This window comes from Taeniopygia guttata, chromosome 1 (assembly GCF_048771995.1).
Source record: "Taeniopygia guttata chromosome 1, bTaeGut7.mat, whole genome shotgun sequence".
NCBI classification, from domain to species: Eukaryota; Metazoa; Chordata; class Aves; order Passeriformes; family Estrildidae; genus Taeniopygia; species Taeniopygia guttata.
In genome coordinates this window covers 28,796,223-28,813,526 of record NC_133024.1, presented here as the reverse complement: position 1 = coordinate 28,813,526, position 17,304 = coordinate 28,796,223, and the positions used below count along the sequence as shown (strand labels likewise).

At 39.6% G+C, this 17,304-nt stretch overlaps 2 protein-coding genes across 2 annotated transcripts; both read left to right on the top strand.

The window, feature by feature from the left end:
• The first annotated feature begins 3,845 nt into the window (after positions 1-3,845).
• On the top strand, positions 3,846-4,959 carry LOC105758678 (taste receptor type 2 member 40-like). The gene has a single exon (XM_012569868.5). The coding sequence runs from the start codon at positions 3,911-3,913 to the stop codon at positions 4,844-4,846; it is 936 nt and encodes a 311-aa protein (XP_012425322.5). The 5' UTR covers positions 3,846-3,910; the 3' UTR covers positions 4,847-4,959.
• A 1,988-nt stretch (positions 4,960-6,947) lies between these two features.
• Positions 6,948-7,938, top strand: LOC105758679 (taste receptor type 2 member 40-like). The gene has a single exon (XM_012569869.5). The coding sequence runs from the start codon at positions 6,948-6,950 to the stop codon at positions 7,878-7,880; it is 933 nt and encodes a 310-aa protein (XP_012425323.4). The 3' UTR covers positions 7,881-7,938.
• Positions 7,939-17,304: the final 9,366 nt, after the last annotated feature.

Below are 17,304 nucleotides of genomic sequence, written 5' to 3'. Positions count from 1 at the left end.
TTTTAATGATGAAAATTATAATCAGTAAGGAAATCAGAGAAAGACAGAAGAATACATTTATTTTCTAAAGCACAGTCTTTTCCAAAAAAAACCCAGTAGTCTGATTAGAGTCCTTAGCTCAAGGCAAGAAATGCAAATATCTACATGAGAGGATCCTTCTCTGATTTGCATTCCTATAAGCACACCTAGAATTTTCATTATTGAAATTCAAAACAACATGCAATTGAGTCAATTTTCAGTGCCCAACACTGCAGGATTTAAAGCCTGTGTGCTAGGCTGTACTGCTTTTCTGTGTATGTGGGGACAGGGGAAGACAAAAAGCTGTGAATGGACTTTCTGGTGAAATTAAGGCCTTATTTTGGGGGGTTTCGCTGCCCTGTTTCAGAGCCAACTTCCACAGTCCACCTGGCTGGCCTTTTAGAAAATTGTTGAGTGAGGCCTCAGTGAGGCTTGGACCCCTCTACATTCAGGAGCTGCTTCCAAGCTTGATGGTCAACCTTGGTCTTTCCTTGAGCTGTGCTGCAGTTTTGCCTTTCCACCTGCTTAGCTTACTTAGATACCGATCCTGGCCTGCAGATTGGAATTACTGGCTTGATCCTGGGGATGTCTTATCACTCTGGATATGACTGGCAATCCCTGGACTTGTGGCTGTCCCTAATTGTTCTCATGGAGCTTATCTGTTGTCCTCGCCCACATTGTGGGTGGACTGCAGGCCTGACAGTGCTCTCACTGTCTTTGCCTTGCCTTGTAGGGATTCCTTCAACATGGGCAAAATAACTGAATTTGAATTCCAATCAATAAGAGACTAGGGGATATAATCAGAGACTTTCCCCCCCATCCCTTCCTCTTCACTCTTCCATTCCCCCACTGAGCAGGGCAGAGGATCAGGGAATGGGGATTGCACAGGGGATCCTCTCCACAAGGTGCAATCTTCCAGGAGCAACCTGCTTCAGCATGGGATCCCTACAGGCTGCAGCTCCTGCCACGAGCCTTTTCCATGGTGGGATTTCCCCAGGATGCAGCTTCCTTCAGGGCACTACCACCTGGTGCCAGGGGAGCTCTGCTCAGGCTGCAGTGTGGATATCTGCTGCAGTGTGGTCTGCCAGGGCCTGCAGGATCACAGTCTCCATCAGCATGGTCCTTTCCAGGGAAAGCATGGCAATGTCTGCTCTGGTGCCTGGAACATATTGACCCCTTCCTTCTTCACTGACCTGGCTGTCTGCCAGGCTGTTTCTCTCACATATTCTCTCTCTGTCCTCTCTCTCTCACAGCTGCTGTGCACTGGTCTTTACCTGTAGGATATGGGGTTATAATTATTAAAGTTGCTAAGGCTTATGCTCACAAGAAGGCCCCATAGGAAAGGCACAGCTGCAGGGTGGATAGTTGGACGTTGGTTGAGAGATGAGAGGCTATGAGTGAGGAGAGAGTCAGCTGGAAGTGAGATTGTGAATGGACACTGTGTGTTCACAATTGGGATTGTGATTGGATACACTGTCCACGATGAAGGAACGCATGGACAGTGTATGAGCAGGAAACTGGATGGTAGGACACGTGGACAGCAGCATGACAGCTGAGCCAGCCGATGGGTGCCTTCTTTCTGTCAAGTTCTGTTAAGTTTTGGTTTGTTTTCAGTGATGCCAGGTTAAAATTAAAGGTATAAAAAGGGGCCAATTTTTACAATAAAGCATTCTCCTTTAGATGTATAAAGGGGCCGTGTCACTTTGTTCCCCACTGCTACAAATGGCACCAGAGCAGGGACTGCTTCATTTACTATTCTTTAAATGAGTTGCCACAGAGATGTCACTGGCATCACTGGTGGGCAGATCCTTGGCCAGTGCGGGGTCCCTTTTGAGGAAGCTGGGACTGGTTCTGTGCGACACAGAGGCAACTTCTGGTCTCTTCTTGGACAAACCACCCCTGCAGCCTCCCCACTACCAGCGCCTTGCCCATAAACCCCACACATATCATACAGGCATGGTTATCTTGTGGCAAGAGCCTCAGGCTCAATGCTGAAGGGGGCTGTGAGTTGCCTGGTCTACAGGAAGGTGTCCCTGCCTATGGCAGGGCGTTGGAACTGGGGGATGGTCTTTAAAGACCCTTTCAACCCAAACCATTTTGTGATTCTGTGATTCCATGAGTGAGCTTTAAAAGATCTGAATTTAATGACTTGAATTGAAACAGCAGCTACTCAGCTTTCTTTTACTGAAAGGGAAATGATAAATATTTGCTCGCCTTTTTCTATTGGAAGTGTCTGTCACTAGCATGCTACACAGCAGTTCCTGTCAAAAAACCAAAGACACTTTTTTATTTCTTCAAGTTGAAAGTGAAATTCTAAAAGGAGATGAGAAAGTAACTGCTTTTCAAAAGTTTTTGGTGCCAAAAATCGTATAAGTGTGACAACTTCAAAAACACTCATACAGGTACACCTGCAAATTTGGAAGCAGAATCTTCTACACTGTTTTAAAAACCTCCAAAGGAATAGCTTCTCTGAGTTTTGAACCCATTTGTTAAACATATAAAACCAGAAGAATACGTGAATAGTTTGCAAGTTTTGACAAGAAGGAAATTGGCAATTTCAACTGAATTTCAACAAAGAACTTTGCAGATGTGATAGTGAGAAAGCCATTCAGAGCATGTAGTACACAAAATTAAACATAGAGTGAGGCCTCTAATCACAGTGTCACAAAGTGGTAAGAACAGTTTAAAAAAAATAGTGAAGCATATGCAATCATGTTGCTCTCACTAAAATTAATTATTAATAATATTTTTAATGAGAACAGAAAAAGATTTTGCATTAATACTAAAGTAAATAATTTATATTAAGCAATAGGAAATTTGAAAAAACTCAAAGAAACAACCTTGAAAACATCTCAAAATTTCTCATTTGGTCACTGCCCACAGCTTACTGTACTACTGACAGCTACTTGTGTCACAGCATTTGTGAAGAGCCTTTATGTGTTTCCTTCTGTATTCTGGGCTACAGATAAGATGTGAATTCCAAAGCTTTTCAATTAATCCAAGCCTCTTCACTTATTTAGAAGACCTATATCTTCTTGGATGCGGAAAGTGTTTGAATTCACTTCTTTTACCACATATAACAGAATTTCAAAAGCATGTATATTCCATATGGAATATGGAAACAAAATTGTGCCTCAATTGACACATGTGCTATTGCTCCGGTATGTAATGTTGTATATTCCCAGATCTTAAATTTGTTAGGCAAATTCCACATCTATTTTTGGAGGCTCGTGAATAATGGACCAGTGAGGTACTCTGTAAAATTATTTCCATTTCTCTGTTCTGATTGTCCCACAGAAATTTATTGTTCTCCATTGGGACATTCAGAGCAAACATGCAAGGAAAATTATACTGCTTGAAATTTTCCATACACAAAAGAAAAGCATGATAATCCTCTCTGCAGCAGAAATTTGAAAATATCTGACAAAGAGAAGAACAACACCACTATTAGAAGAGGCCATGGCATGTATGTCTCAGAAACCATGAAGAGATAACAGTGCAAGACAGGGAGACATTAAGGCATCACATAGAGAAAAACAAATCTAGTCATGTAAAGCAGGACTTCAGACACTGGAATGGAAATCCATATTTGTAAACACCACAGTTCACCTGCTCCATAACCCTTCCAATGCAAATCCTTTCACCAAAATGAAAACTATGCTATTGAATCTTGACCCAATTTGCATGCTTAGACAAATCAGCTGAGCTAGCAACCCCAAAAACAAGATCTAAAATAGCACAAATATTAAATGACATTAGGATATTTCTGCCCCTGAGATAAATAGGTGAGCATTGCCCATAACAGCGCCTTGGAATTGGCAGTGCATGGCAGATCTGAGGTTCTCAGGAGCCCAGGAGCAGCTGGGTAATAGTTGCAAGCTCTTGAGTTGCAATGATGACACCTTTTGCTGTCCTCTTTCTGTCAGTTGCTATAATTGAATCCCTGGCAGGAATTCTAGGAAATGGAATTATCTTGGCTGCCAGTTCATCGAGCTGCATTGGGAGCAAGACATGGCCCCCATATGATATGATTGTGATCTCGCTGAGTTCATCTAGATTGATTTTTCAGTTATGGGCTACACTGGATTTCTTAATAATTATATTTTGTGAACCCTTCTTTTATAAAGAAAACCTGCTAACACTTACCAAGGTAATTTTTACGCTTCTGAGCTACTCCAGCCTCTGGTTTGGAGCCTGGCTTAGTGTCTTCTATTGTATCAAGGTTGCCAGTTTTACACAGCATTTCTTCATCTGGCTGAAGCTAAGAATTGCCAGGCTGGTGCCCTGGATGCTGCTCACATCATGGCTCTGCTCCTTCGCTGCTGCAATTCCCTTTGCCTGGGATGTCTACAGTGTGCACGAGAACTTCACTTCTCCTTTGTCCATGACAAACTCTTCAGCAAGGAGAACCACATGGAATGACAGATTGGATTTATTAATTATCCTCTGTAATGCCAGTATAGGTCTGCCTTTAATGTTGTCTGTTGTTTCAAATATCCTGCTGATTCGGTCTCTGTGGATACACACTAGACACATGCAAAATAATGCAAGTGGCTTTGGGGATCCCAGCTTAGAGGCTCATATGAAAGCCATCAAGTCAGTCTTTTCCTTCCTTATCCTTTACATCATATTTTTTATTTGTGTGCTTATCATTGTATTCAATGCTTTTTTACCTTTAAGCAGTGGAGATTTACTCTCTGCAGTTTTAATGGCTGCCTGCCCTACAGCACACACATTCGTCTTACTTTGGAGCAATCCAAAATTTCAAGAGTTGCCAGCGAGGATTTGGCAACACATTAAGTGTCATGTTAGAACTGCATCCGTGTAAAAGACAGTGACTTAGCCTGGACTTTCTAGTTTAGATCCAAATCAATTAAATTGAAATGATCAGAGGTATCAGTAAGAGATGCTGGAATGAAGAGTTTAGGGCCTTGATATGTAGTCAATAGGAAGGTGGGAATTCGCTTTACTTGGATGTGATTCTGGTCAGGAAAAAATCTGTATTTTCTCAACTATCTGCTGTAAATTTATTGGGAATCACCAGTTTCCCTAAGACATCAGAAAAACACAGCCAAGACTGACTAGAAAGTAGTCTCTTGGGATGCTTTACATTACAATTCATTATACAAATAGAATAGACCTGTTTAAGCACAGGCATGGACACATTTTATTTGTTAATAAAAGTCTTGAATGCTGTTTATGGTTACTAAAACCGCCTAAGGAGGATTCTAAGGAAGTCCCAATATTTTCAGAATATCACATTGATCAGTTTTGACACTGATTGAACTCTAGTAAAATATTTGGTGATCTAAAGGTGCCTATAACATTCCAGCAGGGCTGAGGAAAGAATGACACAGCGTTTTGAGACTCCTCCTTTTGCTGAAAAAGTGGTCTGTGTCACTGCATTATTGTTACATCACAACTGGAGCTTCATGGCACTTTCCAGCTGTAGTGACATTTTACACACTTTTAAAGCAACTGTCACAGAAACATACATCATTTAAGCCTTATGTTGACTCAGCCCATCCTGATTCCATGTATCTGGTTTGGATGCTGTCAATCTGTTTAAAGCAATCTACCTGTAATTGATCTGAGTCTGCGCCTGAATTGTTTTATTTTACAAATTAAAAAATGCTAAGTCAAAGGGCAACTTGAGATGGAGTATTCCTTTCTCTCATGACATAAACTGTGCCACAGGTGACAGAAATGTCGTGCAGGAGTATTTTTTATGCCAGTTAACAGGGATGGTAGAAATTCAGCACATGGCAATGCTACTCGGACATGCCATTGTCATCACCCCGCAGTGTCACCATGCTGGTTCCCAGCCCAGCACCATGAGACACCTGTGTTGGGAGGGCTGGTCCATCCTCTGCCCTTCCCTGCTCTCCCCTCACCAGCCTTCAGGAACAAACCTCAGAGCTCCCAGACCACACCAACAAGCAAAACACCTGGGCTGTGCTCAACCCACAATCCGTGTGTGCTGCCCTGCTCCTGGCTGAGCTCGGGGGCACACGGCTGCTCAGCAGGGACACCCTGAACAGCTGCAACCACACAGTTTGGTTTGCGCGCCATTATTCCACATTCCTCATGCACACCAGAGTCAAAAGCATGTGCTATTTTCCCACTTCTTTAAATACATCTTCCCTCCAAAGCTTCCTTCCCATAAAATTAAAACAAATACTTACCAGTTCATTAGCTTACATTTGGAAATCTAAGAGGGAAAGCAAACCGAAATATTGGAAAATGCATCATAGGCTCAGTCTTCTGGAAAACCTTTCTGTCTACACCTGACCAGACAACTAACTATTCTCATATTTATAAAATTAACATTAACACACATGTTATACACAGTCTACTAAATCCCTGTGTTCTACTGGAAAATTATAGTGCTTAAATATCTCCACACACAAAAGAAAAGCATGATAATCCTCTCTGCAGCAGAAATTTGAAACTATCTGACAAAGAGAAGAACAACCCCACTATTAGAAGAGGCCATGGCATGTATGTCTCAGACACCATGAAGAGATAACAGTGCAAGACAGGGAGACATTAAGGCATCACATAGAAAAAACAAATCTAGTCATGTAAAGCAGGACTTCAGACACTGGAATGGAAATCCATATTTGTAAACACCACAGTTCACCTGCTCCATAACCCTTCCAATGCAAATCCTTTCACCAAAATGAAAACTATGTAATTGAATCTTGACCCAATTTGCATGCTTAGACAAATTACCTGAGCTAGCAACCCCAAAAACAAGATCTAAAATAGCACAAATATTAAATGACATTAGGATATTTCTGCCCCTGAGATAAATAGGTGAGCATTGCCCATAACAGCGCCTTGGAATTGGCAGTGCATGGCAGATCTGAGGTTCTCAGGAGCCCAGGAGCAGCTGGGTAATAGTTGCAAGCTCTTGAGTTGCAATAATGACACCTTTTGCTGTCCTCTTTCTGTCAGTTGCTATAATTGCATTCCTGGCAGGAGTTCTAGGAAATGGAATTATCTTGGCTGCCAGTTCATCGAGCTGCATTGGGAGCAAGACATGGCCCCAGTATGATATGATTGTGATCTCGCTGAGTTCATCTAGATTCATTTTCCATTTCTGGAATATACTGTATTTGTTCATTAATATATTGCGTGAACACTCCTATTTTAAAGAAGATATATCTTTTGTTTTCAATCCAGGCTATATATTTTTTAGCTACTCCAGCCTCTGGTTTGGAGCCTGGCTTAGTGTCTTCTATTGTATCAAGGTTGCCAGTTTTACACAGCATTTCTTCATCTGGCTGAAGCTAAGAATTGCCAGGCTGGTGCCCTGGATGCTGCTCACATCATGGCTCTGCTCCTTCACTGCTGCAATTCCCTTTGCTTGGGATGTCTACAGAGTGCACGAGAACTTCACTGCTCCTTTGTCCATGACAAACTCTTCAGCAAGGAGAACCACATGGAATGACAGATTGACTTTATTGAAGAATCTCTGGAATGCAAGTACAGCTTTGCCTTTAATACTGTCTGTTGTTTCAAATATCCTGCTGATTTGGTCTCTGTGGATACACACTAGACACATGCAAAATAATGCAAGTGGCTTTGGGGACCCCAGCTTAGAGGCCCATATGAAAGCCATCAAGTCAGTCTTTTCCTTCCTTATCCTTTACATCATATATTTTATTTCTTTGCTTCTACTCCTATACAGTGAGTTTTTATCCTTGAGCATTGAGGAATCTATCTGTGAAACTCTATTAGCTGCCTGTTCTACAGCACACACATTCGTCTTATTTTGGAGCAATCCAAAATTTCAAGAGTTGCCAGCGAGGATTTGGCAACACATTAAGTGTCGTGTCAGAACTTCATCCATGTAAAAGACAGTGGCTTAGCCTGGACTTTCTAGTTTAGATCCAAGTCAATTAAATTGAAATCATCAGAGGCATAAATAAGAGATGCTGGAATGAGTAGATTAGGGCCTTGATGTGGAATCATGAAGAAGTGAAAATTTGCTTTACCTGGTCTTTAATCTTGTTATGAAAACTTATCTAAATTCTTTACTATCTACTGTACTTTGTTCAGAAGATCACCACAGTTTAGCTAATACATCAGAAAAACACAGCCAAGAATTACTAGAATGCAATGTCTTGGAATGCTTTACGTTACAACACCTGATACAAATAGAACAGACCCGTTTAAGCACAGGCATGATCAGATTTCATTTGTGAATATAAGGCTTGAATGTTGTTTCTGGTTACTAAAATCTCCTAATTAGGATTCTAAGGAAGTCCCAATATTATCGGAATACCTCAGTGACCATTTATGACACTGATAGTACTCCAGAAAACCATTTGTTGATTTTAAATGTGCCTATAATATTCCAGCATGGTTGAGGAAAGAATGACATGGCCTTTTGAGATTCCTCCTCTGCTGAAATAGTGATCTGTGTCACTGCATTATTGTTACATCACAACTGGAATTTCATGATCCTTTTCATCTACTTTTGAAGCAACAGTCACAGAAACATACTTGACTTGAGCCTTATGTTGACTCAGCCCATCCTGATTCCATGTATCTGGTTTGGATGCTGTCAATCTGTTTAAAGCAATGTACCTGTAATTGATCTCACTCTGTGCCTCAATTGTTTTATTTTACAAATCAAAAAATACCAAGCCAAAGGATAATTTGTGCTGGAGTCGCCCTTCCCCTCATGACATAAACTGTGCCACAGGTGACAGAAGTGTCTTGCAGGAGCATTTTTTATGCCAGTTAACAGGGATGGTAGAAATTCAGCACATGGCAATGCTACTCGGACATGCCATTATCATCACCCCGCAGTGTCACCATGCTGGTTCCCAGCCCAGCACCATGAGACACCTGTGTTGGGAGGGCTGGTCCATCCTCTGCCCTTCCCTGCTCTCCCCTCACCAACCTTCAGGAACAAACCTCAGAGCTCCCAGACCACACCAACAAGCAAAACACCTGGGCTGTGCTCGACCCACAATCCGTGTGTGCTGCCCTGCTCCTGGCTGAGCTCAGGGGCACACGGCTGCTCAGCAGGGACACCCTGAACAGCTGCTCCCACACAGTTTGGTTTGCGCGCCATTATTCCACATTCCTCATGCATATGATAGTCAAAAGCAGCTCCTGTGCTATTTTCCAACCTCTTTAAGTACATCTTCCCTCCTAAGCTTTCTTTCTTTAGAATTAAATCAATATTTGGGCATCTAAGAGGGAAAGCCGACAGAAATATTGGAAAACACTTCATAGGCTCAGTCTGGAAGACCTTTCTTGTCTGTAACTACTCTCCTAACTAACTATGGCCATATGAATAAAGATATCTTCAACATAAATTATATACACCATCTACTAAATCCCTATTAATTCTAAGATAAGTTTGATAGCGATTTGTTCTGGGAAAGAAAATAGCAACACCTGTATTAGTAGGAAAATTACAATTACTGGGATTAATATCCTTTGAAGACATTCATCTTGTCTGAGAGCAGGCATTTTCTCTTTTTTCTCTTCTGTTTGTAATCTAAAGGTGATTTGTTTACCCCCTCCTTAAACCTGCCAGTTTGCAACCTGAAAAAGGTTTGAATGTCATGGAATCAAACCAAACGTTGAACTATTTCCACACACACACCCCAATGCCATGTAACTGCAATGGCAGCTTGATTCAAGTCTGGAACATTGAATCAAATCAGGAAAAAAATGGAACTCAAAGCTCATCCTGCTCTAATACTGACAGAAGGACATCATGCAAATCATCTTGTCCTGTACCTCTTTCCATTGAGCATCCAGGACTCCAGGACAATATTTTCTAGGAAATGCTCACATGTAACACAAAGCAATGAGGCCAGCATTTGAAACAAAGCCCATTTCTGTTAAAAGCACTTTTTTGTATTACTGTAATTTAATGATGAAAAAAGTCATCAGTCATCAGTGAGCAATTCAAAGAAAGAGAGTAGTCCCCACTTCTTTTCTAAAGCATAGTCTTTTCCAAGTGAAAAAACAGTAATTTGTTTAGAGTCCTTAGCTCAAGGCAAGAAATGCAAACATCTACATGGGAGATCACTACAGGATCCTTCTCTGATTTGCATTCCCATAAACACAGCTGGAATTTTCATAATGGAAATTCTGGACAACATCTGATGGGCTCTGCTTTCAATGCCCATCAGAACATGATTTAATAATTAGTAGCACATGTACAGTTGGCAGCTGGGCACAGTATATGATGTTCCCTTATTAGCTCTGCATGTGCATATTGAAATGAAGAGCAGGAATGGAACATTTAACTGGATAGCATCTTACATGAAAATACACATCTATTAAACTGATAGTTTCTTCACCAAAATTCCTTCTTTTTTCATCTCAGAGGAGCTTAGTTTGTTGAGATATGGAAATGCAAGTGTTACGCAGGCCTTCAGGTTGCAAGAGTCTTACAGAAGCCAAATTTTGTTGTTTATTCAGGCCAATTCACTGAGCTCTTCTTGCACCTTTTACTTATGCAGTAAAATCTCTTAGAACAGTATCTTTCTTTTATGAAGGGAAACTAAAATTATGATACCTGCACTTAGCTTTTGAATTATTTTCATCTATCCTATGAAATGGAATGGCACACTACACTAAGCTCAGAGTTGAAAAACAAAAATTCTATTATCTTCAAGTAGTTGCACACATATGTAAATACATGTTGAATCAACCTAAAATGCAGGATGGGCAGAAATGTCAGTTCAGCTATGATGGCATATATGTGTTTGTGAAAGTCCAGGAGTAATCAATGTCAGTTGCTCAAAAAATGAAGGAAATTTCTACTTAAGGGAGTTGTCAACGAATCACTGTTTTTACCACAGCCACAGAAAGGGTCTGTCTACAAGTAGATATTACACTCATGGATTCCCAGATCACTTATTCTTCAAGGAAAAAAGGAGACCTGAATAGAAATCCTCACTATTCAGCATTATGAAAGTTGAGATGCTTAAAAAATCACCAGCAAGGGTATCAATAAAAATCAGATTTAATGCTAAGCAACAGCACAACAAAGGTTATTTACAAGGTTCACTCTACTAATTGCTAGATGGTTAAGGCATACCAAGGGTAAAAAAAGAAACAAACAAAATCCACTCAATCAAAAACAGAAATTAACCGAGTACTATCTATGTGTGTGTGTGTGTTTAGCTGTGTGTGATAAAAAGACAGAAAGGGCAAGGACAAAAAGAAAAACAGCCTAAAAACTTAATAGCACACAAACTTAAGAGTACTTAAACTTTACTTGTACCTTAAACTTGACGATTTAGTAATGGAACAACACTGAATAGCATTTAACATAACTTAAATTGTACCTTAAATGTAACAATTTAGCAAATAATTAACACTCAACAGCATTTAACATAGCTTATAACTTAAATAAAAGTTACTTACAGGCCTAACTTACTTAGATACCTAAGGTACTTAAACACCCAAGAGAGCAGCATTTCTCTTGTTTTGCCATAGCTATGCACACTTGTATGCACTGACTCTTTATGTCTGCACACACAGACATGAAAAGTCAGTGCAAGGTACTCATGAAAAATTCCCCTCAATGTGACATTCACATTCCCTAGACAGAGAGACGTAATTCTGTCTTTCAGGAGAAGCACAGAGAGAAGAGAAAACAATCTTTATCTCTGCTTCTTCGTTTTCTCCACGTGGAATTTGGTATGGAGATTGTTTACCTGAAGTGATTGCTGGACTGGGTTCTGGTGAAGGTTGTTTGGGTTCAATGAGCAATTGGATCCAGCTGTGTCTCGACTCAACCTCTCAGCAGAGAGTCATGAGTTTGTTAGTTGTTAGGTAAGTAAGAAGTAAGTATGTAGAATAGGATAGTCTCTCTTTAAATAGTATATTAATGTAATATAGTATAGTTTTAATAAAGCTATCCTTCAAGCTTCTGATCTGGAGCCAGACATCATCATTTCTTCCCGCACCTGGGGTCGGCTGATTATTCTGATACCTTGAAGCTAACAAAATACTCACTTTGGATGCCTTTGCATCTCCGCAATGGGCAAAGGGGCTTTGAGGAGTGGGGGTATCAGCCCAGGACCCATCGTTATTTGGTGATCTCCAAGAGCAGCAAAGGAGAGTTTGCTGGTTCAGAGGGCAGTTGCTGGTCGCAGTTGCTGCGGCACAGGAGCGCTCCAAGGGTCTCATTTTGGACCGCTGTTTATAGGCCACAAGTGAGCAGGCCTTAGTCTTAACAATGTTCCATCCTGCCCACGCTTTGGGCCGGCACCCTTTCTTTGAAAGTGTGAGAGTAAGGATGTTATGCCATTCAGGCAAGAAAAATGGTTTCCAAGGCTGTTCATAAAAAATCCAGAATCTCATTAGGCAGTGCAAGTTTCTGGGAGCAAACAGTGTTTCTGATAAGCTCAAGAGGAGCTGGTCCCAGGGGCTGCTCATCAAGGCTGAACTGAAAGAGCATTTTTCAGATCACAGTGCGGCCTGAAAGGGCAGGGGCTGGTGGATAAACCAGCACAGCCAATAAAAAGCTGAAGTGACGGACAGAAGAAAGAGCTACCAAATCCTTTCCCAGCTGTGTCTGAACTAACGCTGAGAAGATCCCACTGCGTAAGAATAAGGCATGGAATAACTTGCACTCTCAAAAGTGGGAAGAGAGTTGAAAGGGCAGATGAATGTGACACACACTCTTGGTACAGAAGCAAAGGAACAAAAGGGTCAGAGAAAAAAATGAAGGGAACAATGTAGACTATTGTATAACTGCGTACAAGTGCAAAAGACCAGTAGTACAAAGGGAATTAATTAACTAATTAATTGCTGTAGCTTTCCTTAATTTTCTGTTGCTGTATCTCATGTTTTTCATCATTTATGTTGGACACCACCACAATTTTCAACTCCTAGACAGGCAAGATCATCAGGGTCTTCAGTGTTTGACATATTCCTTCCAATCAGAGGCAAGAGCATAAGGACACATTATGTATTCCTAAGAGGATCCAACCATTTTGCTTTACCAAATCAATTTCATACAACCTCCATAGCCTTGGTTATTGATAATACTTAGGCTGACTCTATTCTACGTGTATGATGCTCAGTTTTTCTTTTGAAATCTCTTCAGACAGCAGTCACAAAGCTAATGCAGTTTAATTGACACAGCTTGCACTCACATTAATTATTTTTTTATTGCCTGCTTTTCCTGGGCACAATATGGAAATGTGAAGGAGGATGATCCACGCACTCTATTAATTTAACATAGAAAGAGTTAAATGCAGCAACTAACAGAACATGCAAGCATCTATTCACTGTAGTTTCCATCTCTGTAATTACTGATTGGGCTTTTAAAATCAAAGAATTCTATCCTCAGCTAAGAGAAATGGAAAATCCCATTGCATTTTTAAGGCTTTCCTGGACATCCACAACTTTGTCTTTTTCTGGGTATATACCTTAAGAGCAATACTATCATCCTGATTTTAGCTTGATTAATGCCTATATGCAGATGATACTTCTGAAACATAACAAATAACTTTAACATAGCATATTGAAAATATGCCTAATACATTTATGATAATTAAAAAATATTATTTAAAAAATTATAAAACCCTCCAAACATTAGTAAAAAGTGACTAATCACATCTGATGCCTAAATTTTCAGTTTTGAAATTATTTCCTTGTAAAGATATAGTCATTCTTCTGTTTTCCAAATATGAAAATTTAAGGATTCTATCAGCTGTACATAATAGCAGAGCTGGCAACTCTTGAACAGATTTTCTCCTTTATGTATCAAGACATGAGACATAATGTTTACTGCAAATTCCATTTTACTTGACAAAAGATTCTGCCATGCAGAAAGAGCACAAAAAATATTTACTTCTATGTCTTTTATTAATTAAGAGGCTATTTTTTACAATTTAAATTAATAAATAAGAAATAAATACAATAAATAAACAATAAAATAAATAAATAACAAATAAATAAAAACTAATTTTTTACCATTTTAATTAATAGTAAAATTGTTACTGTTTTAAATTAATAGCTATTCACAAAGCAAATACACTTGCTCAGTTCCCTCTTTCTCTGTCTCACATGCCCACACACACACATAGTAACCTGTAATTGAATTAAAAAAGGAAAACAGATTTAAATTATTAGCAACAAATAATCACCAGTGCTGAAGCAAGGAAATAGACAAACATTGCAAGCAGCAGATTGTTGATTAATGAGTGATTTGCATCCCTCAGATCACATCTGAAATCCCTTTCTTAAGGTAGAACTGTGGTGTTATGCTGATTTGGTCTTGAGAAATTGTGAGTTTGGAGACCAGCTACGAGAGTGACCTGGTTCACTGTTTTTAACTTGTGCCTTCAAATTCAGGAATGAAAGATTTAAATATTCAGAGGATAAGTTTAAAAACCTTATCTTACAAAAAGGGATAAACACAGATATACACATCACCTGGTACCTATTGAAACTTGAATTATTTTGATCTTTGAACCAAGATGCTGGCATTTAATTAAAAATTAGTCCTCACAATTCTCTCAAGCAAAGGTCAGAGCATAATCTGCCATAATTTTTGCAAATTTTCAGTGGCCATTGGATCAGTTGTTCCATTGTTAGCTGATTGCACACTTAACATGAAATCCTAGACAGTGACCCCAAGTAAATTTTACTATATATGGCTGGAATAAATAGTGATTTCATGATTACTTGGAATTAACAAAATCTGAGGGGGGGAAAAGGCAAGAGAGAATCATATAAAAAGATTTTTTTTAATTATTAAGGAAAAATAGTATAGAAAGCAACAATAGTCACAAAAAAACCCTGTATAAATGTATGTATAAATGAAAATGTCTCAGTGGGACTGCACTGAAAACATATGCCTTAGACCACAATTTCAAGAAATAATTAAAACATTACTTTCAGTTTAACTCTTCATTCAATGGGTCATAAGATCAAAATACAGTTTATTCCAAAACTGAGTAACATCTTATATTTTCTTACAATAGAAATCATATTGGTTCACTCTTGAAGTCTCCCTGAAACCAAATTTTCTCAAATATTAATATTTCTTTAGAGTCCACTTTCTTCAAGTGGTACTTTTGCTGAAAAATTTCTGATTGACGATTCCGCAAAACCATTTGGGCTCACAAGACAGTAAATCTATAACTAGCTTTTGGAAGCCTTTGACAAATACATTCATAAAGATAACATAAAGGTAAATACTACTCCAGATAACTTCATTTCAGATGTCTGTTTAAACCATTGTCAGTTTGAGATACAGAGATTAATCCATCTCAAAGCTCAGGTTTATCTTAGCACAGGATACATCTCATTTCTCTGAAACTCAAAATCCCTCCAGCACAGCCCGAGTAAGGAAGAAAGTGGTTTCCTTCCTAACTGCTTGCTTTCCTTCAGGCAGCCCCATTTTTACCTTAGTTCTCAGTGTATCACCTTCATCTCTTAACTCCATCTATGCTGTGTTTAAAGATAACAGCAATTCAAAGGCACATGTACTTACGCAGCCCCAAAACAAGTTGTGAAGCAGCCTGTATTAACTTCAGACCACAAGACATGCATTTGGTTGTGCTTATTTTTCTCACTTGCACAGGCGTGTGGAACTGACAGTCCTAAGACCCAGAGGAAGCCTTCAGAAATATGTACAGCCTTCTGTACAAAAGGGTTCACACTCTGAATTGAAACAATTGGGCAGCTGTGGTTTGTGTCTTTGTTATCTTGCAGTGAGTGATGTACTTTGAAACTCTATTTATAAAGTGCAGCAGTAAAGGTATAAATTTCCCCTAGGTACAAAAGAACTGTGTTCAGAGGGATTGGAGGTGAAAATTACTGCTGCAAGCTGCAATCATGGGACAGGACAGTGTCCCTTGGGATGCATGATGGCTTTTGGATGAACTCTGGCTCTGCATTTCTGTCATAAAAGCCCACATGGGATGAATTTGCATGAAAGAGCAGGGCCTGTGCCTGTGATATCAGAAACCTGATCAAAGAAAGAATGGGTAGGTGCTGAGAGACAAATGAAACTCTCCTAAGAATACATAAGGTCAGGAGACTGTCAATTCTGCAGATTCACAAGAACAGAAAAACTGAACATCAACATTCTCAAGTCTCTCAAGGCCACCAGCACATTGGGATATGAAGTAACAACCGGTGAGTGTCTCAGTGTGAGACAATAACTGGGCATAATGTGTGAATTGTTATCTGCTATTAATTATAACAGCATGAATCTACTAATAGCCTAACTAGTAAGAAGTGATCTAATAGACATTAATTGTGATCTTTTTCTCTCCTGACTTGAATATCAACCAGGAAAATTTGCAAATTTACTCATGAAACCATCACATCCTTGCTTGACTCTCTAGGACTACTACAGGCTCATTAATGGTTGCCTGCCTGAGCCCCATCTGTACCTCACTAACCAATAAATATTCCACTAATCTTGCTCATTGCCCCTTCACTGACCTGCCTACTTTGCACTGTGTTGATCATAGTCTGAGATACTGCATATCCTCTGGGCAGAGTTTGTTGTCAAGTACCAGATTAAAATGCTATATGGTCACTATGGAGTAAGGCCTTTCTGTCTGCTCTACAGCAATCTTCTCTTGTATCTGCAGCAAAAGGATTATTTATTCAGAGGGTCTGTTGTGGTAATTCCTGAACAGTGGAGAAGGGATTTAAGGGGACCATTGGAGTCATCAAATGTACACTTGTGTTAATGAATGAAACATGCCCAATAGCTCCTTTCAGTAATTATGACCTTGGTCATCAATGCAGAAGTTTTCTGCCACCATTTTTACTCAGACTGAATTCCAGGGCCTTATTTTTCTCATTGTTAGAAACCCCCTTGTTATATACTTTATTTTCTTTACATTATATAGTCCATGTTCCAGTTAGTGTTAATCTGTCTCAAAATACTTAGAAGTAAAAGTTTTTTTTGCTAGGCTGACAACTTTTTGAAGTCTCTTCATTACCCTTTGACTGTAAAATGGACTTTGTATTCCTCTGATCATCCCTGAAGGCATTCTTTGTATATCCAACTCTAGCACATCATTTTGGTAAGCAAAGTAGTGTGTTCAGTTTCTTAAGCAAAATATGTCAGAGTTGTTCTGCTGTTTCCTGCCTGATTTTCCCAGAATCATAGCACCATTTTAATCAGAAAATATATTAATGTCAGGTCCAACCATTAACTTAGCACTAAAGGTAAGGACCTGTGGCCCTAAATGCCTCATCCATATATATTTGAAATAAATCTGTGGATGGCAACTCAACCACTTCCCTTGGAAGTCTGTCCCA

Coding starts and splice junctions, on each gene's coding strand:
- LOC105758678 (XM_012569868.5), top strand. CDS start 3,911: ATGATGACACCTTTTGCTGTCCTCTTTCTGTCAGTTGCTATAATTGAA.
- LOC105758679 (XM_012569869.5), top strand. CDS start 6,948: ATGACACCTTTTGCTGTCCTCTTTCTGTCAGTTGCTATAATTGCATTC.